The 25,260-nt window shown below is 33.9% G+C and overlaps 1 protein-coding gene across 5 annotated transcripts in view; it reads right to left on the reverse strand.

The window, feature by feature from the left end:
• Window positions 1-3,020: 3,020 nt before the first annotated feature.
• LOC123684729 overlaps window positions 3,021-25,260 on the reverse strand; it is a 95,037-nt gene continuing 72,797 nt past the window's right edge. For 2 of the 5 annotated variants that reach the window (XM_045624121.1, XM_045624120.1), the window contains exon 3: window positions 3,021-4,901. In XM_045624121.1, the coding sequence (XP_045480077.1) occupies window positions 3,955-4,884 (930 nt within the window). In that variant the 5' untranslated portion in view covers window positions 4,885-4,901 and the 3' untranslated portion in view covers window positions 3,021-3,954. Of the gene's footprint in view, window positions 4,902-5,228; window positions 5,436-5,878; window positions 6,034-11,062; window positions 11,299-25,260 lie in introns of those variants that run through there. The other 3 variants (XM_045624118.1, XM_045624119.1, XM_045624122.1) reach the window with 3 other exon arrangements.

Below are 25,260 nucleotides of genomic sequence, written 5' to 3' on the forward strand. Positions count from 1 at the left end.
GCAATCTACTTCGGAGGAACAACAATAAAGAAAGAGAAAGCTGGGATTAATTCTAGAAAAGAATGAACTTTAAAAAACAGATAGAAGAAAACAGAAAAAAGGCAAAGCAATTGTACGGGAGACTGTACCCGCTGCTCAAACCAAAAAGTAGACTTTCCTTAGAAAACAAAATTAAGATAATAAAAAAAGTGCTAATGCCAAGCATAAAATATGCAGCAGTAACCTGGTATAATACGAAAGACAATGATGAATAGTTAACAAACAAAGAAAGAAGACAATAGAGACGCTGAAAGAACATGAGGAAATGAGCGTAAGGAATAAAGAAATATAACTACAATTCAAAATAAGAATGAAAGGTAAGAGGAAATACCTCTTTCAAAGAACCAAATAGAAGAAAAAAAGTGACATGCAGTAGGGAGAAAAGTCTCCCTATTAGACAACAGTAGGAAATCGGAAAAATTAGTAGAGGCGTAGGAAAAACAATTCCAGTCTTTGACCAGACCTGAGTTATCATTCTATTCCATAAACATCCAAACATTAAAACAGAAAACTTAAAAAAAAATGTTCTGCCTCAGGACTCTAACCTGCCGATATACAATCAGGCGCGGATCCAGGCCCCACATTTGGGGAGGGAACTTTTAGATACTCAAAATACTAAAAAACGTTTCCCCAGTTCGCCCCTGGATCCGCGCCTGTATACAATATCGCGGTACTGTCAAGCATTGTGGTGGAAGTCACAGTCAAAGAATGTTGATATTCAGTGAGAAAAAATTGAGCTGTTGGGAGCTTACGACAGCTCGTTCATTTAGGCGCATATTGGACATCATATATTTATTATGATGTTATCATTGTCGGTTATTTTATCTATGTGAAGGATTCTGATGATACGATTCTCCTGAAATTCGATAAGATCATTCGAGTAATCACTTTAAATATAAAAACTAAATCTCAATCTATTCCGAATTGTTGTTATTTGTCATTTTTTCCTATATTTTGCTATGGTTTTGCTAACGTGGTTAACATGAAATTGCGTAAAGCTTGAAATTGTTATTATTCATCTAAATACAAAATTTTGTCGATGAATTATTAGTTTTTTTTTTGATAAAAAGGAAAAAAACCAATTACCATTAAAATTTGTTTTATTATTCTATAATAAATATAAATACTTATAATGAATTTCCATCAAGTAAGGAATAAATCCATTACATAAAAAGTTTTACAATAAGCGATTCCATTTGAAAAAAAAAAACAGTTTATTTAGAGAAAAATCACTGGATGTTTATTTCATTGTTACTAGGAAGGTATATCTTTAACAATGAAAAACGATATCAGAGGAAATATCTAAAGATATCTGCCGTAGATGTGAAATCAAGTAGATCAAGGAAAATAATTTTCAACTTTGTCGAACAATCCGGCAGTGAGAGTCTTTAGTACCGTTGTGTACCTTCTTGGCCTTCATGCATTGCTAAATCATTCATTTGATTGATGCCTCCTGGGGAGGTTGGGTCTTTGATACAACAAAATGCCAAAAATGAAAACGTTCAAACCCGACGCATTCGCCATTTTGTCATGATGAGCTTTTGGAATCGAATGGAGTACTCGATGTCCTGGTAATCTGGTATACAAGGTTTTTTTCCAATAAGAAATGAAAATGATAAGAATCAAAATAATGAAAACACTTTGTATCATTTTTCTTATATCATTTGTGTTCAGTAGGTTCTATCATTCAATCATGGGAAGAAGCACCGCTTCAACATCTTTAGGAATTATTTTATCAAAATCATTGCTCATTTGTGAATACTGAGAGAAATTTATGAAGAATTCATGGATGACATTATTCAGTTAAACGACTCACTATTCATCGTATCGTAGATCAATTTGAAAGTGAATTTTTTTTACTTTACATAATACCAATACAGGCTACAATAAGACGAATAGTGAGTCTAATATGGTGCTCCTTACTCCATAGGGAATATTTACCCTTTGGCGTATAAATCTGATCATTCCCAAATCCAAATGTCAAAATTTTGAAACTATTGAGGCTACGACTTTTGGTGGATATATAAAGGGTGTTCCAAATTAGATGAAATTCAAATCAAACTTGGTCAACGTAGAAAAAATTGACGAAAAATGAAGTAAGGTGAGAAATTTTTTGAAAACACGTGAACTCAAATATCTCGTAAAGTGTTGATTTCAATAAATATGGCTCAATCCACAGCAAATGAGGAATACTAACACCTCCTTCAAGGTTCAGGCCTAATTTGAAAACAACCAGTGTATTGAATTCATCAGAATGGTAAAAGTTCTTTCAAGGAATCCGTTTTATTGAATCTGATTTCAGGATGTCTTTGAAAGAGTAAGACATATTGACAATTAATTTTTATCATAAATTTATACAGCCCTGGACGGTGAGCGCACAGACGGATTTTTTTCTATAGATCAGTGTCAGCTGAAGTGACATAAACAGCTTCTAGCGGGACATTCGACGCTTCACATAACTGATATTGGTTTCTAATTTGTCTACTTGAAATCAATGGAATCTGCCAATGGGCTATGCCTTAGCTTTATTTGTTTACATTTACTTTATTTACATCTACCACCAGCCGCTTATCGTACCAGAGAGTGCTGACACTACTCTATTCTTTTTGAATGTGGAAACTATGAACATTTCAAGAGCTTAGAAGTTGACTGTTTAATTTACAAATTTAATATTGGATATGATAAACTAGAATTGCTCCATAACTTCTGGAGTAGAACTTCGTTATAAAACAGTATTACGAAGGGTGAAGCTTTGAAAATGAAGGGAATCGTATGAACCAGCTTACAAGCTGAAACCTTCTGAGCAAACTGGCTTGCGTAAGCAGAATTGAAAGTGTGAACACAGACACAAGTTCAATTATCACAAATGGTTTGAGTGTGTAAACCAGCTATCAAGGGAAAATTTACAGCTTTCATAATGATTTTTTACAGTTCAATTTGAAGCTCCATTGAGTACATCAAGGAAAAAAATAAGAACAAAATTTAAATATACTGAACAACGTTTATTTACTTTTATAATCGAATAATGGTATAAAATTTCTCAATGTCACATACAGTGATGTTACAGTCATTTATTACTTCCAAAACATTTCAGTTACAGAATGAGAAGATTTATTGGAATGAATATCATTTTGTACAACTAATAAGTGCTCCTCACTCTACAATAGGCTTTCCTATATAATGAATTGATCTATGTTTAAATATGTCCATTTATTTAATATCACAGCTAAATTGGTCTCTCCTTGGACAAGTTTGATTTAAGATATTTCTCTATTTTGGTCAATATAATCTAACATGAGATCTAACATTATTTCACTCAACTAGAAAAAATTGACCAAGGAGAGTTGACTTATTGAGAAGAAACGCATGGAAATAATATTATCAGAACAAATCAAATTTCATTTAAGCATTTTCGGTACTTCAACATGATATTACCTATATCATTTTTCGAACAATCCTAGACTTTGATTTGTATTATTTAGTTTCAATAAAATACAGAAACAAAACTGTAATTGAAATAAATCATCTTTGTACATGACTAAATAAATTTAAACAATTGGCTAACCAACAAATAGATACAACAAAAGCGAAAATTCAATAACTAATTTTTTGCGATAAGGACATCAACAAAATCTGTAGATAATGAAGGAAATGACACATGTTGCACTCTCAAGGACCCGTTTACACTTAGAAGATCCATGGTGTCGGTGAGGTGAAAGCATTTCACCTCAACGATCTAAATAAATCATAAAAAATTAATGTACATAATGCTCAGTGAAAAATATAACACAAAATAATTTACAAGACTTTAGTGATCGTAACCTAAATTCGGTAGTTCTTTCTTTTTCCACGGGAAGAAAGCGATTATCACAAACTGGAGTTCTTGGTTATCTCTTATTGCCAAAAAACTTCATGCTATGTCTCCAAAGAGGCAATCAAATTGTGATAAACATTGTTCTGCAATTCGTTAAACATAGAGGCTTGTCCACAACTAAAACTATGGTCGTCGTTTTGATTGTTGAACCTTAACCTGGAGTCATTATTATTGTTGAAACTACTCGATGCATAGTCTTGACACGGTTTGAACTCCACATTTACTTCACTATAAGCGTCTTTGGAATAACTAGAGCTTTGGTCACTGTCCGATTTTGGGCGTTTTGCACTTGGTTCATCGTTAACGACACAAATTTCATCGTCATCGTCTATGCAAGTCAACATTCTAGGGGTAGGTGGTATGTAGAATTGTGACAAAACATCTTGTACATCGCAGTCGTCGATTTCATCAAACGATCTCTTCCTACTGGCGAAACGATCGTTCATAACATCATCTGTGGAACTAGAAATGGGACTGTCGAGATCCTTCATGCTTTCCTCAAGATTCTGGAGCACTCCAATGCTGTTCGCTTTCACTGTCTCTATTTCTTCCGCCAACTTTTTATCGAAGTCATTCTCGAGAAACTCGATCACTTTATTCGACACTTTGTGTTCGCTAGACTTGACTTCGTTTTTTATGAACTCGTTTTTCAGGTTGACCAAATTCTCACTTTCACAAATCCTAGGGTAGTTCAGCTGCTGCTTCTGAATCTTCTCTTCCTTGGCTTCTTGTTGCAACCTCTTCATGGTATTGTTGATGAGGACCGATCTACGCAGGCTAGCTTCCGGGTCTTCGATCTTCTTCAGTTTGCTCATGCTGATTTTCAGAACCTTCCGACGTTCTTCCTTCTGGCGATATTTGGCTGATATCATTGATGGGCGGTTTTTTGGAGGTGTGAAGCCATTGGGGTAGGTTCTTGGAGGGCCGAAGATATCGTCGTTGTCATCTGGAATCGGTTGGAGAGACTTCATGATGGACCCCTCAAGATCTGAAAGTAAAAATAAATATGAGTTTGGAGAAATACATGAAATCAATATGGGTTAACACTTGATTAAAGCGAAAGAGAAAATTTGAAACGGTATATCATTTGAATGAAATAATTTAATATTCAATTCATATATTCATATATATTTCTTATAATATATATTATATATTATAATATATAAGCTTCATTTGTTAATTCTTCAAGTGAGAAATATATTGATTCAATAAATTTGATAAGCAAAGTGATATTAAGTTAGAGACTATAAAATCCAAATTGATTATTCAAATTTCAACAAGCAGACAATTCTAAATTCCTGTTGTTTAACTCTACCTGATTTTATCAGATTTTCCTCTTGTTTAACAATTGGACAGTTAAAAACTCAAGAAAACAGAACACGTTTTACAAATCAATTTTCAGATTCTACAATTTCCACAACTTTGTATTAGCTGAATTTACAGGGTACAGATCGATTCAATCAAATGCTTTCGATTATTTTCGTTGAACCCATTCCGAAGGTATATACATCGAAAGAACGAAATAAAATGAATCAGTCATTGAATAATTCATGCTACGGAAATATAATCCATATAAAGTAAAGTTTCTTTGGTAGAATGTAGTGATATCACTGATAAGAGCTGTTTGTTTTATTCGACAGATAACGTTTGACGTTCCTCATTTCGAGTGTATTATAATAAAGAGGAAGTGAGCTTTGATTTGATCAGTTAAAACCAATAAAATTGTGTTAAATCTCACCTACACTCTCTAAACTAAACACTCTAGAATAGATTCTTCTATAATTCTTAAATGGGATAGCTTAAATTCAGTTGATACGATAAAGTGAAAGATTTGATGGTCAGCCTTGATAAACATTTCTAGAGATTAATTTCTAATTATTTAAATTTTCCGGTATTCACCGTATTCGAGAATGACATTTAATTCAATTTAGTCTTGAAATAGATAATTTCGAATTCAATACTCACAGGTGAATGGAAGGTAGGTAAATATCCAAAAATGGCAAACAAAATCATGCACTACATGAAAATAATAGAAACAATGAACCTACTGAGAGGAGATAGCAGTCACGATTTGAACTGAGACCACGATAATGACGATAATGTTCGATATTTTAGTATCAGCTGTACATGTAAAATAGCAATTAAAAATAGATAAGACGTGATTACAAACAAGTTGTTTGTTTGAGACTTCGGTAAGGAGAGAGAAAGAGAGGGATAGAAAGAGAGAGCCGGAAAGTACCACAATGCAGCTTAGAGAATGTTTACAGAAAAAATGTTAGGTAGCTACGCATATTTATTCTTGGAAATTATTTCGGGGAATACTATTGAGTGGATTCCCATGAGATTTGGGAATATCCTGTATTATCAGTAAACGTAGAATATTGAAAAAAGGATAATGAAATTGGGAGATCTCAAACTAATTCGCTTAGGTTAATGTGAGAGATTATATTTATTGTTAATTCAATTCTCAAATTTGTATTATTTTTTATAGAAATTAGGAAAATGCTGCTAGGTAATGGTTTTTTTTTCTTTCTGTAGAAATTCATCAACAAATCTAAAACCGAATAATCCCCTGATATAAAACCAGTTTTATGAAACGCTAATCTGAATCTTTCAATTTTTTGTCAGATTCTATTCTTTTTTTCAATGAATCAACCAGTCCAATCAATTTTTATTGTTTCTCCTTTTGTAGAAAGAAAGGCACAACGTTTTTTACTTATCATATTTTATCATTTAGTTCGGAAAGCTCTGAAACACCGCCTGTCAAAATGTGCCACATCAAATGCCGTGATGTCACAAGCTATACACGCGTCGGTTAACTTCGAATATCAAAACATAAGAACTCTGAGAAAAAACGACATCAATCACTTCAGGGGGATGTACACTGCTTGAGGAATAAATTAATGCCCTTGAACTTGGGCCATGTTGGTAAGATGATTTGAGTTTTATAATTTGCTAGGAGTGGTTTTTTTGAGTCACGTAGCTTCATACCGTGTAAAATAGAAAATAACAATGTTGCAGAAATTACAATGGTGTTATTTTTACTACGTCTTCCGAAACGGGAAAATTGTATTAGAAGTTGGGGATGTGTAAAACCCAAGAATTGGATGGGAAAACCCGAGCGTTTTCCTATTACCTATGAGAGGTATTTGTATAGAATCCAGGAATAACAATCGGTTACTTTACCGCATGAAACTTTTTCAATTGCGAATCAGATCTATACATTTTGAAGGTTGAAAGTCAAAGACCAAAAATCATCAATTGATACACATTTCACAGTGTTGGATTTTATCAGTTCAGTTCATTATACAATGGATAGAAAAGAAATATCAAAGAGGAAATTTGTTAAATTTTGCACTGTAGAAGCAGTCGCAATATTGCATGAGGATCACGATGAATTAACTCAATAGAAAACATGTACATATTTTGGATACGATATTCGGTACCTAAATTTGAGATAAGGTGAATGATTCGCCATTTTCTGAACTTCGCTTAGACAGATAATGAAAATAGTGATCGAATATCGTCATCTGAGAAATATATAGTCATTGAAATGTTGTACAATTGGCTGCCGGAAGTTATATGCCTTTGCAGAACCAGTCAATTTTCATCAGGCTTCAAAATATTTCATTTTGAAGAGCCTAAACCAAAAATGCACGTTTATGCGTTTAACAGGGTAGCATTTTAGGCTAGTGCGCATGAATAATGATTTGATACCTGTTTCTGCGACTATAAATCGATCAAAATGAAGGTGATGTTGATAGTTATTTTTATGAAGGATTTTACATCATGATAACAAACAATAACACATTTTTTTGAATTATACAGGGTGTTTCCAAATTAGACGTGAACCTTGGAGGACGTGTTAGCATCACTCATTGCTGTCGTTTGAGCCTTATTTAGTGATAACCAAAAATCAACAGTTTACGAGATATTTGAGTTCTTGTGGTTTTCAAAATATTTCTCACTCATTTTTTGTCAATTTTTTCTACGTTGACCAAATTTGATTATAATTCTGGATTATTTTCATGGCCAGCGAGAAGTCCGGAACTAACACCGTTAGAATCGACGAAGCAGCGAGAAGATTGACAGTAAAATTCAGGCGGAAAGTAAGAAAGATGGTACGGGAAAACTTTTTTAGGAAATGAAGAAGGAATTTGGAAAGTTTTTAAAATTATTTTGTCATACATAAATTGTGGAGTTCGAACGTAGCAGACAAATTTATATTAGAAATTTACTATTCTCTTCTTCATATACCAACTTTCAAATCATACCAATTCTCATTCAACATCTAATACAGAATGGTTTTGCTTTTTTCCTACATATCATATCCTTTTCTGATGAAAATAGTCCAGAATTTAAATCAATTTCAGTCAACGTAGAAAAAATTTCCGAAAAATGAAGTGAGGTGAAATTTAAAAAAAAAAACACGAGAACTCAAATATCTCGAAAACTGTTGATTTTTGGTTAACAATAAATATGGCTCAATCCACAGCAAATGAATGATACTAACACCTCCTTCAAGATTCAAGTCGAATTTGGAAACACCCTGTATATGTAGCTTCGGCATAATTGTTGTAATTCAGACTCGAGACGAATATATTTTCAGTCAAATATTTGTCGATTCATGGCAAGAAATATTACGATTTTGGGCGACCATTGAATAATGCTTGATTAGGTAAACAATTCACAGTCAAATAGGTCACGTGGTTCTAAGCAAACTCTCATATTCGTCGAAACAGATATATAAAAAATATGTAGGACAAATTCATCTTATCGTAATCTGGAACAAATCAACGACAGATTCATTCATTCATTGTGAAACCTGTGGAAATAAATTTCAGTTTTCCCCGTTCATTCTGAATGGGTATTAATTGCTGTATTTCCATCAGATTGAACAGGATATTTTCTGTTTCTGAAAGGTGTATTTCAAGTTCACAATGTCCTGACAGGTTAATTGGACTGACTTGCAAACAGTCAACTCATGCCATAAAGTAAACGATAGTCGTGAACATAATCAAGAGAAACGCAGTGGCGTGATGTAAGGAGCTTTTAGTCACTCGTCCATTTATGCGTCAAGTGCACCATTGGAGATCACATAACTGGACTTATTATAGGTAGTTCATATTGGTACTTTATTTTGAATTTTTCTAATTTTGATGACGTGGTCAACACGAAATTTTGTATAAAGCTTAAAATTATTGTTTTATATACCTGCAAAATTTGGATTTTTGTTAGGGATTAATTGAATGATATTTTTGGTTATTCTGCTTGCTTTTATAGTTCTGATTACGTTATCAATACGAAGCTTGAAATAGTTAATCTCTGTATGCAGGCGAAATCTCGAATCTGTGATAACGAAACTAAATGTAGTATATGAAATATTATTTCCATTGCTTTTCTTGAATTTTTTTGTGAAATTGTGACGAAAAGAGAGAACGATTGGTTCGAGGACAAGATATAAGAATAGAGAATAGACTACGGAGTTTTTTGCCATCAGGAAGCAAAGTTTCGCGAATATTTCACTACATTTCCTATCACCTATTTAACGATCGATTGCAATGAAGTTTGAACTGATAAAATAGAATGAATAAACCGGAATGGCAAATTATGAGAAAAAGTTTATGGAGAATTAATTGGGTATTCGAATATCGTGGACTGTGAGTATTTGTCCTGACTTATCGGGCAAAATAGTGCAATTAATGTTTCTATTTTCACAAGTGAATCCCTCAGTAACAATGTGACAAATTTTTTCGACAATTCTAAGAAATTTATTATTCAAAAACACTTCGGTTCATAATTCCCTGTTTTATAATAATATTCTTAATGGAAAAATTATACACACAAGGATGCAATGGTAAAAAAATATTGTATTCAGTATCATTACAGCCTTGTTAGTTTTCAATTTTATGGTTAAGTAAGGTCAGGATAGGTATTCAGTATCAATACAGCAGTGATAGTTTCAATTTAATGGTTATACGTCGCCAAGTTTCTGACTTATTATTTTTTATTTGGATTTTACATATCCCGAAACGTTAACAAAAAGTCTTAGAGGGTTAAAAATTTTTTTTCTTGATCAGTTCCAAAGGTTTTTTATGAAAAATAATAAACCAAAGTTTCAATTCTGGAGTATTTCGAACAAAAACATTCGAAAACCTTGAAATACCCAACCTTGCTTTTATTTATCTCGAATACTGATAAAGTTCAAAACAATCAATATGAACTGAGGATTTTTTGAAAACAAGTTGATGATTTTGCCAAAACATTGGGCGATTCTAATATATGCTAATATTTCACCAGAGATCGTGACATACGAGATGAGTTGAACAAACAGTATAAGATGAAAAGTAAATATTTTCAACATCAATTATTGAAAATATCGTCAAATATTGTTTTGGTTTGAAACTGAATGGAACTGGATGACGGAATTGAATCATCATGAATGATTTTCTCTAGAATCAGGCATTTATATGAATAAAACACTGGAAGTATACAAGAAATAGTACAGGTACAGAAGACAGAATTCTATCAAAAATATAATATATCTTGTTTGAATCTGTAATAATTCAATTCTTTGTTTCCTTTCCATTATACATCAAAGCAATTACGATACTGCAGTTTAATCATAATAAAGGAAAATAGCAATCCTAAAATGACACATTTTATGGATTCGATCTTACTTGGTGGAAATTCATTGTAAATAAAATTATAAAACAATGTAGGTAGATACGTGGAAATTACTTTGTTTTATCAACAATAACAGTTCAAATGAATATTTATGCTCAAATATGAACATGATTTAACAATTTGCAATCCCTGATTAAAAAAGATTTTGAAAAACGAATATAATGAGTACTGGTTGGACCTTGGACTATTCAAATATTCATAAACAACCGTATTTTAGGTATTATCTAAGAAAAACGGAAGTGGGTAAAACGTGTATTACACTCATTTCCGCTGACAGTACGACCCTAAATGGTTCAATGCAGGTATAGTTAGTTACAAAGGTTTCTCTTTACTTTATCGTTCAACACAAGCTTTAGAATAAGAACATATTATAAATTTGTTTCGGAAATGGAATATTGACTTCAAGTACATTTCAATCAAATTTTAAGTTGCGATTACTTGTGAAAATTCATCAACACTCACCCATAACACACATCGGAGATCAGTTTGAATCCACGACAACGCACAAAAATTTAGAAAGTAGCCAACCTATTGCACCTTTACCTCACAACAATCCTCAAACTAGTGAATTAATGAAAGGCAGTACAACTCAAAAACTTCTAATGGCTCAACTAAATTAACATACACACTTATAACTGGTTTTCTAACTACGAATGTCCGTTTAAATGGAACAAAGCAAAACAATGCGATTGTAGGGAAGGATTTTCAGAAAATGAAGTGTCTCTCAAAGATATAACACATGGCTAAAAATAAAGCGATACGTTGAGCTCAACTTATTAACGCATTTATTAGAATACTCTCCTGAATCAGTAATGGACTTGCCTCTTAGCGTAGCAGGCATTGATTATGACGCACAGTGTTGCTCATTAGAATCAAATGCTTTTGTTCATTCCCTAGCAGTATCAGTGCCAGATATTTAAGAAGTTCGTATCTTTTTTCCATTATCTCAGACAAATACTACCCTTATCATTTCTATGAAATATTCGCAAGGATTTATTCAGTTGAATTCATTTATGATTTGGAAAATACACAATGAAGTACACAATACATTTTAAATTGTGGCACTTAGTTTGTTAAAACAATTTGATTCACACCAATATTTTCAAGTATTCGATATATTTGTACTGATGAAAAACACCAAGATGGATAACGATTCAAAAAATTTGAAACATTTTCAAGAAGTTAACGTAAAACTTCCTTTCAAAAGTACAACGAAAATTAAACAAATGTTAAGAAACACATTTGACAAAACTCCGGACAATTTCAATTAGGGAATCCATGAAATTAGCAGTTTAGAAACAAAATGTATTTAGGACAAACATCGTCTAATATTCTAACACATGAGTCACATAAAGAATAATCATAGTTATAAATCCGGTTTGACAGATTATATTCTGAAAACTTGACAAGCTGTATAATAAAGTGAGTTGAAACTGCTGAAATATTCAAATAAAATGTAAGTATCGAAATGTTCGAAAGAAAATATAGTTTGCTTAATTTTGACACCCATTAGTAACTCACTCTTTACGATTATTAGTGTGAAAAAAGAAAGTTAGTCCGAGTAGAAACTTATCGAGTAATGGTGATAACTAAGTAGTGGGGGTATTTTAGAACCCCATGGAAGATATTTCTGTAAATTTTGTTAGCAACTTTTATTTTCTGATGATGATAAGATAACATACTGATTCTTAATTCTTTGGGTAATATGAAAAAACTAACTTATTGAATACTAATATTAAATACCTATATGTCTAATATTTTTGTATAAATGAACATGGTTCACTCTTAATCCTTGCATTAATCAAAACACCCTGAATATCAAGTCGAATGTATCGATCAACATCATCAACTTTCTTTCGATATTTCCACAAATAATTTCGATTTCAAAGCCAACGTCGCTAATCCAGACCTGTCTTCAATTACGAGTAGTGTATTACCAAGATTTATTTTGCGTCATCACTTATGTTCCATGATATTATTTATACTGAGTTCTGAATTTCTGATCATCTATTACGTGTTTCATGTGTTGTCATCAAGTATACTCGAGGAAGATATAATAATAATAATGGTATGTGTACTGACTGGTGATTTATTCATAATAAGCTCTTATTCCTTCGGTCTACAACAACACAACAGATGGATCCTTATCAAGAATGGCATTTATGATTACAATTGGTAGCCGTGCAAGAACTTATCATTTTAAAAGACGATATTTCTATGAATCTCAACATGGAAAAATAATGAGAAAGTGCTTTAGTTTTCGTTGAATATAATAGAAATATAGACGTTAAAGAGGCGAGTTTGATAGTCTTGCGAATGATATTTTAGCGTTGATTTAATTGATTGAAACTTCATTCGACGAATGTCAATGAACACAATGAAAATTAATCGGTTCATGCAAATATGAAAAAATAGAATAGATTATCGAATCAGTTACAACAACGATCACTTGAAATTAATTCTGAATGTTCGTTATTCAAGATAATGAGTGAAATAAACTGAACATCCAGTTCCATAATCTAACCCGCTTTCATACGTTGAAACAATCCTACGTCAGATAATCCACTTTTTAATCTGGATAGAGGCATTCTGAAACACAAAGTTGAACAGTCAGAGAGTATTCCACTATTGATCTCATCAAAACCGATCGTCTAACTGAAATAAAGGTTTTCCGCTCTATTGAACACCAACGGTTCGAAAATAAGAGTTAAATCGTCGATTGCATAAATAAAATATGTAAGTTATATTTCCGAAAAAGATTTTGGAAAAACGATATCCTATTTTATTGGTCATTAAGTCTCCTATAAAACTATACTGGTCAGAGTAAGTTCTGATCTTTGACTGTAGCTTTTTTTTAAACTTTGTTATATGGACCATTCGCTGTCGCATATTTGTACATAAAAGAAATTCTATAAAAGAGTTTACCATAGTTTGCTAATCACATGGTGCACTGGTTATTGGCCAGGCAAATATTGCCAAATGTGTGATTGAGTTCGACTCGTTGATGAAGGTTGAGAAATTCATTGCAAAAATTACATTGATAGTAATTTGAAAAATGCGAAAAAGGTTTTAACTTAACTGATTTGTGTACCAAAATATCACGCAAATAGCAACTTAGTTGCAGGGGAAAGTTTTGTATGGCGGATGGAATGTTTTTTGTTTCTGTTTTTTTTTTTGGATCCTACACATTTCAAAACGTGATAATTCAAGGGTGTGCCATTTTTTTTTTCGTTGAACGATTCCAAAGGGATATAATTGAAATAGTTATTTATACAAGGTGTTTCCGAATTAGACGTGAACCTTGAAGGAGGTGTGAGTATTATTCATTTACTGTCTATTGAGCTATATTTATTGATAACTGAAAATCAACAGTTTCCGAGATATTTGAGTTCTTGGGTTTTTTTAAAGAGAATTTCTCACCTTACTTAATTTTTCGTCAATTTTTTCTACTTGAACAATTTGAATTTTGGATTATTTTCATCAGGAAAGGATATGATATGTATGACAAAAGCAAAACTATGCTGTACTAGATGTTGAATAAGAATTAGAATGATTTGAAAGTTGGTATATGAAGAAAAAAATAGTTTATTTCTAATATAAATTTGCCTGCAACCTTCGAATTCCCCAATTTATGTATGACAAAATTATTTTGAAACCTTCCAAATTTTTTCATCATTTCCTAAAAAAGTTTTCGTTAGAAGTCAGGCACTAGTTTTGTTTCAGTATATTTGATTCGAAAGGGAAAAGAAGCAAAGAAAAGAAAGTAATGAATTAAATATATTTTTTATTGCAATTAAACTCAAAATTTCATTAGAAAACGTACTTATTCATAAATTATGTTTGAAATGACCTCTACCATTCCTTATACAGGGTCCGGCAAAAAAACCTCCCTGATTTCAATAGCCATTTGCAAAAAGAATAAGAAACATATAGAACAATTACTTATATTTGTGAATAGCCTATATGATGCCATTTTACATCACTTAGTACACTTTACTTGGTTTTGAAAATTATGTCTGATAAATGATGTCCTCCATTGTTAAGACATTCATGACATTTCCTGGCCCCCAAGGTCACCCGACTTATCACCTTGTGATTTCTTTCTGTGGGGGTACCTAAAGGCTGAAGTGTACAAACATCGTCCCAGAACTCTGCAAGAACTAAAAGATGCCATTAGGCAGGAAGTGGCAGCCATTCCAAGGGAAGTTACACGAAGAACTATGGACAACTTCAGGGAAAGACTTCGTGAGTGTCTTAACAATGGGGGACATCATTTATCAGACATAATTTTCAAAACCAAGTAAAGTGTACTAAGTGATGCAAAATGGCATCATATAGGCTATTTACAAATATAAGTAATTGTTCTATATGTTTCTTATTCTTTTTGCAAATGCCTATTGAAATCAGGGAGGTTTTTTTGCCGGACCCTGTACAAGTAGGTGCCCTCTTTCTTATTTCTTCCGTTGTTACTTTCCGCCTGAAATTTACTCTAGATATTTCCGCTGCTTCGTCTATTCTAACGGTGTTAGATCCGGACTTCTCGCTGGCCACGAAAATAATCCAAAATTATAATCAAATTTGGTCAACGTAGAAAAAACTGACGAAAAATGAGGTAAGGTGAGAAATATTTTGAAAACCATAAGAACTCAAATATCTCGTTAACTGTTGATTTTCGAAACAACCTGTATATAAGAGCAGAGTGCAAAATGCACTGATATTCTTCTACGAGTTCAAAATTGAAGTTTTTCTGTTTTTAATGAACATGTGTTAGAATATGCCTTCTTTACGAGTATTAATTATTATTGTCCATAATTCAATGAATTTCTATTCAAATTAATAGAATATTTCCATGAAAATCGTTCAGTAATTTTTTGTTGAAAAATATTGGTAGAGTTTTCTGTATCACAATCACAGGTAATAGATAAATTGGAGAGTTCCAAGTACCAACATACAATTATGAATTATATCTGTGTGAAACTGACATATTCCAATACGATTTTGTTCTACAATGTAAGGCAGAATGAACAGATTTGCCTCAGAATTTGTGAAATAATAAACCACAACACTGTTTTAAAGGATGTTGATCACTAAATATCTCTTTTACTTCAAAATTTAATATGCTTGTTAGTTTTCTCAGGGGACCAAACAGATAACATCCAAAGTGGTCGAGCCATGGCTTTCGTATACTGTTTTATCGCAAAGACATGTTTTGTGGAAAGGTAACGATCAGTTCCTGCGTGCTCAGCATTCCATAAATTAAAAACACCCAGTATATATCACAAGTGCAAAATGCATCGATATTCTTTCACGGGTTCAAAATTAAAGTAAACATATGATAATGAAATATATCTTTGTGAAACTGATACATTTATACACGATTTTGTTCTTCAAGGTATGCCCGAATGAACGGATTTGCCTCAGAATTAGAGAAATAATAAACCACAACACTATTGTGAAGAAGATTATACCTTGATCACTAAATATCTCTTTTACTTCAATACTTAATATGCTTGTTGGTTTTCTCAGGGGACCAAGCAGATAACATCCAAAGTGGTCGAGCCAGGGCTTTCGTATACTGTTTTATCGCAAAGACATGTTTTGTGGAAAGGTAACGATCAGTTCCTGTGTGCTCGGCATTCCATAAACCTTCCAGTAAGCACTTTATCGACTCCGGCAAGTTGCGTCGCTTCTCCTTCTGTGCGAACACACCGTCGAAATTATTCATGAAGGTTTCAATCAAATTTCTGGCTAGAAGGCGTCGCTCAATTTGAACTGAGGAAACGGAGATGGCGACTATGTGATCTATCCGACGAGTTGTTCTTACAGAACGGCCCCCCCAATTGGGGTGGAAGCAGAAGCGGTGCCAGGGTGTGGTGAATTGGGGATTCAGGTTCTAGGTATTTCAGAAAGTTAACATTTGTAGGGGGAGAAATATCGACTGTTTTATAAGCAGAACTGAAGAAATTAGGGATCAGGCAGAAATACAGACACTTTGGAATCTTGGAACTTCTTTTTCCTACAACTGCTAAGAAAAGTAGCGTATTCTTCATAGCTTACTTAATTTCAAAACTATGTATTGCTCATACTGTGGGAAATATTATTTCTCACGGCACTTTGCTCACACCTCGCCTGGTAGACCAATGAAATTGGGCTTTTGAGTCGTTTCTATGGAAACGCAATAAATTGGCACATACTGTCAACGAAGGCCATTTTGATTTGAATCAAGTCCATTACTTGAATTATTGAAATTTGTGCAGTTGTAGGAAAAGTATAGTGTGCAACATATGGAGAAAGTTCTTTTCTCTAATTCTGTGGTTATTCCGTTCATTCTTCCACATCTTGTAGAACAAAATCGTGCGAAAATATATCAGAAACGCACAGTTTTCATGGTTATATTTTATTATTCTATGTTGGTATTCCGAACTTTCCGCCACGGCTTTATCTGTCAATTCATCAATTTGCCTTGAAGAAATCAGTTCTGCCAACCAACATTTTTCAATGCAAAAATCACTAAAATATATTTATGGAAATATTTCATTAATTTCAATGAAAATGCAATGAATTAGAGAAAAGAATGTATAATACTCGTACAGAAGTCTCATTCTACCACTCCTTCATTCCAAAACTCGCCACTTCGTGGCTCGTTTTTGAATTTTAAACTCGTGGAAGAATATCAATGCCTTCTGCACTTGTATTATGAATAACTATTCTCACGGCACTTTCCCACACCTCGCCTGGTAGACCAATGAAATTGGGCTTTTGAGTCCTTTCTATGGAAACGCAATAAATTGGCACATACTGTCAACGAAGGCCATTTTGATTTGAATCAAGTCCATTACTTGAATTATTGAAATTTGTGCAGTTGTAGGAAAAGTATAGTGTGCAACATGTGGAGAAAGTCCTTTTCTTGCTCGTGTGTTTGCGGCACTCGCCTTTCAGGCTCGTGCCACAAACTTCCACACTCGCGAGAAAATTTGGACTTTCCCCACTTGTTGCACAATATACTATTTTTTTTGCAGTTAGGCTATTAGTCTTTTACTGCTCAATCTCAATATATTTCACCTCTGGTGAGCTATTTGATCTGCTCTAGCAGGTGGCAATATGCCACTCAGAAGGTTTGTGTAATCATTACACAATATCTGTGCCAGTAAGAGTTTGGCTTTAACATACACTTCCTAAGGAAGTACCATCTTCGGTCTTTTGTGTTTCCTAGGGGCTTCTTCATCATAGTCGCAAGACTTCCTTATAAGAGGGTTTGCGTGATTTTCCATTTTACTGAAGGTCTTCACGCTCAGATCTTTCAGATTGTCGTCTAGGAATGGTATTTGCAGGTCTTCATGTATCCGTACGTTGCTGACAAACCATGGTGCATTTACGGCTCGTCACAGGATCGTATTCTGCACGACTTGAAGTCTCTGCAGATGGATCTTTGCGGCGTATCCACAAGTCGGGCATGTGTAAGATATGACCAGCCGAATGGTGGACTTATATTGAGAAAGTTTGTTGCAAAGAGACATTTTGCTGCTTTCGCAGAGTAGCGGTTGCAACGCTGCCACTGCTGTCTTTTCCTTCGTCACAGCTGATATGACATGTTGATTCCAAGTGAGCATCTAGTCAAGTATCACTCCTAGATACTTGGTCTCGTTTTTCCATTCGATCCTCCTACCGAACATTACGACGTGTGCTTGGGGATCTTTTTTCTTTCAGCTGAAAAGAACGGCTTCACTTTTCTCAAGGTTTACTTCAGTTCTCCATAGAGCAAACCAAGATTGAAGTCTGTAGATGGCTTCTTGTAGGTACTTCGTTGCCATTTTGGGACACCTAGAACTGGCAAGAAGGCGGTGTCGTCAGCGTACAGTGCCATGGAGGTTTTCTCCGTTTGTGGCATGTCGGATACATATATTGTGAACAATATTGGAGACAACAGAGATCCTTGCGGAACTCCGGCTGAAACAAAACCTCTCTGGCTCTAAACTTGCAGGTAAGAAGCTAAAAGTTGGACCATGGAGAGTGGGAAACCTGCCGCAAGCAGTTTGTATAGCAGCTATGGAATCTTAGTCAAGTTCTTCATTAAATGTCGCCAAGCTTTCGACCATTCGCATGGCTACCATCAGGGCACTAAACATAATCAAAAGAGTCACATCTGTATCTAGATAAAAAATCTTTTGGTATTAAATTTAAAGATAGGTAAACACTATCACAAAACAAAACAACAAATATCCGAAATTGAGCAATACAATTTACAAACCAATACGTCAAATATCAAAAAGTGAATCCTGATTTAGATTACTGATAAGTTTTAAGGGTCGTCTATAATAAAAAATGTTAAGTGCCCTGAATATGGTCATGTGAATGGCCAAAAGCTTGGCCCCATTTGATGAAGAACAACAAATTCAAAGTAAATTATGACGTTTCAAAGTAAACAAGGTATTATCGATGATTAAGCAGTTTTATCAGTATAATCCCGAATGATTGGCTAGAATAATGCATTTCTATTAGTGTAAATCACCAAGAAGTCAGATTTTGACATGTGAAAAAACAACTCAGTTATACCTAAGATGCAGGTATTCTATGCATCTTAGTTATACCTAATATTACAAGAGCATAGACAATAAACGATTATACGAACCTATTCACTCGACTTAGTTCGCGAAACATCATTCGAGCTGCGCTCTCGTGATGTTTCGAGAACTAAGTCGAGTGAAGAGGTTCGTATAATCGAAATATATTGTCTGTTCGATTCCGATTAAGTTAATATATAGTTTTTCGCCTCTTTGTAATTCTTTGTATTTCCAATATTCTTCAGTGGAGTTTTGTCGAAATTCATTTATAAACTAAAGCAAGGTCATCAAACTATCTCGATTGGATTTTTTCAATCAATCAGTTGATCAGCATCCGGTATAACAACGTATGTAGTTAGCTTTATTTCTAATCCATCCTTATTCCTTACGGACCTAAGCGAATTAAGTAAGTGCTCTCAAAAACGATTTATAATGATCAGCGAACGAAACAATGTCAGTATTTTCATTAATATAATTAGGCGTCGACACGTTGCCTCGACGTTAATGAAGTTATTAGAAATCCGGCACTGAAGCAGTGAATTTTAATCCACCGATTACAGGGGATTGAATCCTGAATAACAAAGTTATCCAATAACATATATGTGTATATTCAATTCATCCAAACTGATCGTCGGTTATAATTGAAATGGGGAGGCAGAACGTTGAAAGGATCTTTGATCTCTCGATTTTTAATTGGGATTTAATTGTGAGCATTTCGGGCGAAACGAATGTTGCGCAGTTGCGCGATGTACGCGGGGGATGGTTTTCGGTCTGACTCCAAATGAAAATAAGTTTTTTTCTGTTAAATTTATCTTTGTTCAAGATATATAAAAAGAGGAAAGCACTTACTTGAAGTTAAGAGTTTTTGAGAGTTTTTTCATTCATGCATCTATATGCGACCATATGATCGTTTAAATAATAAAATAATTAATAATAAATGGGAATAAAATTTAATTTGAGGACGGATTCGTCATCAGTGAGTCAAACCCTATCGTTTGAGACCATTTGCAGCTCAAAATTCGAAAATTAAATACATCGTGAGCTGTAGCTGTTAAGTTAAACACGTCGTTTTCTATTGCTTTATTATATACTTATATTTGTCCTTCATGCATTACTATACCTTTAATCTGATCGTCATGAAACTCTGAGAAATAGTTGAATACCCTCTTGCGAAGGTTTATAGCATGGTAAAATGCCAGAATAGAAACCCCTTGAGATTTTAGCATTTACTGAAAAACAGAACCGACGCATTCGCCATTTTGCGTCGACTAGCTTTCACTATCGAATCAAGACCTTTCGAAATGTTTTCCATATAAAATGAATTGTCTATGTTCGAATGAAAAACACATAATATTAATTGGCGAGTTGCCTTCTTACTGAAATTTTCAGAATGTTTTTGGGAAAAAAAATTGAACTCCTCTAAAAATTTCAAGTTCAGTTCAACTTTAGGAATATCGAATGAAAAATCCGTTTTCACGGAAAATATGAGAGCTATTAGCATGAAACTTACTCGGTACAAAAAATCTAATCCTCCTTGCTCAAGAACACGATTTTTGATATTTAACGACAAGACTGAATGAATGAGTGTACATTTTGTAAACTAGTTTTTATTTTTTTTTGTATATGATTTTACTAGTTTTGGTTCAATTACTTGTGTATTTTATTCTATTATATTTTGTGAACTATTTATTTTTCACCTGACATGTAATCTATTTTGATGTTAAACAAATGACAATGATGAGAATCTAGTCTGATAATATTCATATCCTTAAAAATTGACTTCAGAAACGAAATGTATGTATTCACTATTGAATTGTATACATTATTTTTCACTGTCAATTCTCCACCCCTAAAGTATTGGACTATTGGAGTTATGAATTTTAAAATATGAATATATATTGAGTGGGCCCAAAAGTGCTCAGACTGACACATATATGACGCTACTAGTATTAAATCCATATGATTCTCAGTTAGCCCTAATCTTCAATTCAAAGAATATTTGTATAAATTTGATAGCTGTAGAACATTTACGAGCAGCTTGTGAGATATATATAGCATTTCAAGTAGAGCAACTTATGTTAGTTTGAAAAAAAATGGATAAAAAGAATTTCGTGTGTTAATAAAACATTGCTTCCGAATTGATGATGATTCTGAGCAGTTTTTGTATATATTATTGTAAAAGACCCAAATTTTTGCGACGATATGTAGCAATGGATAAATCTTAGCTCCAGTCCAAATGACCCTCAGCCGAGTGAACTGTACGTGATGAACAGACAAAGCGTGAAAAGGCGCAAGAGTCAGCTGGCAAAGTTATGGCATCGGTATTTTGGGATGAGCATGGTAAAATATTTATCGACTATCTTGAAAAAGGAAAAACATCAACAGCAACTATTACATACCGTTATTGAGGCGTTTGAAGGGCGAAATCGCGGAGAAACAAATCCATTTTAAGGAGAAGAAAGTGCTATTCCATCAGGACACTGCACCGCGTCACAAATCAATGAAAACCATGGAAAAACTGCATGAATTGGGCCTCAAATTGATTCCGCATCCACCGTATTCTCCAGATATAGCTCCAGCGACTTTTTTCTGTTTACACATCTCAAGAGGAATTTATCGCCGAAACTGAGGCTTGTTTTGAAGACACGTCGTACTATAAAAATGGTATTGAAAAATTGTATGATCGCTATAACCATTGTGACTCTCTTGGAGGCTACTATATTGAATAATAAATTAAAATTTCATGGAAAAGGAAAATTTTCAATGTTAGCCTACAAATTTTTCAGGCCAAATATAGTATGTGACAGTGTTACCGCTCTCCGTAGATGAGCGTAGGTTAAAGCATTGTATCAGAAATACAGAAAGTTACTGTACCTTCACGATCAGTGCCCAATGAAAATATATTTTTTCGTCAACTGTCCGGGAAGTGCTCACTTCCCGGACGCTTTTTCTCTGAGAAAGTAGCATTTCCCGGCCTAGTCCGGAAAGTACGTACTTCCCGGACTAGGCCGGAAAAGAATCATAGAATCCATAGCAACCGAGATAACGGCTGACAGTTCATATGAAATTAGTTGTCAAAAATTTGCATGTTTTTTGATCGCAATCGCAATAAAATATGGAAAGCAGCAGCGATAGTGTTATTTTACATGGTTGCCGAAAAAATATTGTACGCAACACGCCCGAAAATGGTTTTTTTGGACTCACAGACTTCCACAGACTGTCTATTCGTCCAAAAAAACCCTATTTTCCGGACTTGTTACGTAAATTACTATTATAAATACTGTCATTTTTCCATCAATTTGGATGTAGGAGGAAATAATAAACAATAGTACATAATTTGAAGTATTTTCCAGTTCGACTATCTAATTCAATGCGTTTCGAATTCGTTACTAAGTAATCCAACCACCTCCTTTTCCAATTGAGAACTTTTTACCCATCAGATTGAGTAATTGGTTTTTCAGAATGATAACTGAGGATTCTCCGCGCTTACTTAGCGATGAATTCCTCCTTTTATAACGTCACAAAATCAATAAGCTGCCCGTTATCAACAGAGGTTTAAATAAAATTCGACTGATGCTATGATGAGAATAAATCGTGACGCATTACATCTATAAATCTCAATCACTATTTGATTAGTTTTCGATATAGTTTAGGGCCGGAGGGTGGCTTACGAAGGGGCGTCGCTACGTATATTCTCCCGTTGCGACTTCTCTCTATATTAGATATTGATTTAGTTTGGGTAAACAATCCGCCTGCAGATATCTATTAACCTAGACACGCTCAACTGAAATACCTTGACAGACCGCCTGACAAGGCTGAATGAAAAACAACACGCAAATTGACTCCAATCACTTTTTCGATATCCCCGTTCCGAGTCAATTATAATCGTTTGGGGTTTTTTTGCGATGACGGGGATCGAATTATGTATAGAATAGGAATCGTCGGTCTACCTCACACAGGTATTCCGTTTAGTTATCGATAGCTCTGAGAGATTGGTGGGGAAATAGCAATGACGGGGATAATCAGGAATCCCGATTACAAAGATGAAAATCCCGCATCGGAGGTTTGATATTCACCTGTTATTATTAGAATTACTGTTCATTTATGTTATATTTGAAGGAGGAGTCTTCTGATTTAAGAGCTTCGTTGAGTGGATTAAACATAGATGGCGTACTGAATTGGTTCAGGTTACAGTGACTTAATAAAACACAGTGGCGACACGAGTGGTTTCGTTTGTGATTGGTTGCCGGTTTCTGAGCCTAAATATGGCGGCTTTTTGTTAACATTCTTCGTTTATTTGATTTTTAGGGTTTATTCGATATGTGAGGCCTATTTTATTGAGTCACTAGAGTAGGTATTCTTCTGTTGAATAAATTTGTTCTTTATACAAATCTATCAGGCCCATATAGTAATAAACGTAGATAGAGGGAGTAAACGCAATTTTTACATGTCCCCAACATGGTTAGATTACGTTGTCGGATTGTGATTTTTCAAATCCACAATTTTACTATACCATTATGAATGTATATTATATTGAATGAAATATATTTATTTGAGTGATTCCCGATTAAATATGCAAATTTGAATATTTGGAAGCCGATATTTTTCCTAATTTTCGAATTGAGAATGAGCAGAATATTTATTATTTTCTGTATCTACCTGCTGGAATCCAAGATTTGGCAACTTTTGCTCTCCTAGAGTAATCGGTTGTTTCACGTCGTTTGGCGCGCTTGAAGTTGTTTTCTGAATTTATGATATATTTAGGTATTTATTTCAATATATTTTGAGTTGATATGAGCAGTGATTCACTATGGGACATAAGAAGTGCATTGATTGTGGAGAAACTCGTGAATTGAGTGAAATATCGTATCACTGATGTTTTCATTTCCGCGCGCTTCATGTCAAATTTGATAGTTTATATTGGAGACAAAATTTGTTTACTGAAAATGACATATGTTACCTCTATTTATGTTTATCACTCTGAAAAAACCCATGATAGAAATTCGTCATCCTAAAAACCTAAGTTGATCGTTTTTTTTTAAATTTTCGAAAATTCTTCGTTTTTGAGATGTGGAAATTCATGAAATTTGTCGGACCGATAAAAAAATCGTCATTTCCTTTCAAATTTCTTCGAGAAATTAGAGTAGGGGAGACTGGGAGGGTTGATACAAGGGGAGGTTTGATACACGTTCAAATTTCCCGTCTCGGTTTTTCAAAAAAAGGCGTAATCGCGTGCAGTGTATTCGATGTAAGAATTTGCATAACAAACGTAAGTCTTCATCTCTTTATCGACAAAAACTAAGGAAATTCATTACTTTATTTTTGATACGCATTTCATTTAGAACAAAGACGCCAGTAGTAAAGATCTTCAATCGAACAACATAATGTGATCAAGTCCTATATTTTCTAATTTTGTCTTCTAGGGAGGTTTGATATAGTTAGCCTCACCTCAAAAGAAAAATTTCAAACCAAAATGCAAAAACAAAAAAAAGTGTGTTTGATGACTTGGATCCTGAGGAAGAAAATGAAAAAGATCCGTTTTCTGATGAACGCCGAAATAATTGCAGTAGATGCAAGCTGGATCGTCATCTCCGTCAGAAAATGGAGTGCCATTCAGACTGTGCAGTAAAATAAAAATGTTTACTTGCGAATTATGTAAGAATTAGGAAGTGTTATGATAATAAAAGATTGATTTTTTATTATTGCTTGTACCCTATTTCTTATTGTATTAAACCTCCCTTTAAGTGTATCAAGCCCCCATGTATAGGGAGGTTTGAGACACTTTGCACCGACAATTTCAAGAACTCATAATCAAGGTTGAAATTTCCATTTTCAGTTATTAAATATTGCTAAACGTTTAAGCGGAGTCCTTAAATTTCACTCTGACATAAATGGATTGGTGAATGTTGAATACAATTTTTTTATTATTTACAATTTTGTATAAACCGTCCCCAGTCTTCCCCATCTGTTTAATCCGCCGGTAAAAAAAAACTTATAAAACGAAACCTTCATCAGTTGTGTAAGAGCCTATCGAAGACAAAAACCGACATTGCCGTATTATGAAATCGAACATTCTCCGATTCCTTTCCTTCACAGACA

This window comes from Harmonia axyridis, chromosome 7, assembly GCF_914767665.1.
Source record: "Harmonia axyridis chromosome 7, icHarAxyr1.1, whole genome shotgun sequence".
Lineage (NCBI taxonomy): Eukaryota > Metazoa > Arthropoda > Insecta > Coleoptera > Coccinellidae > Harmonia > Harmonia axyridis.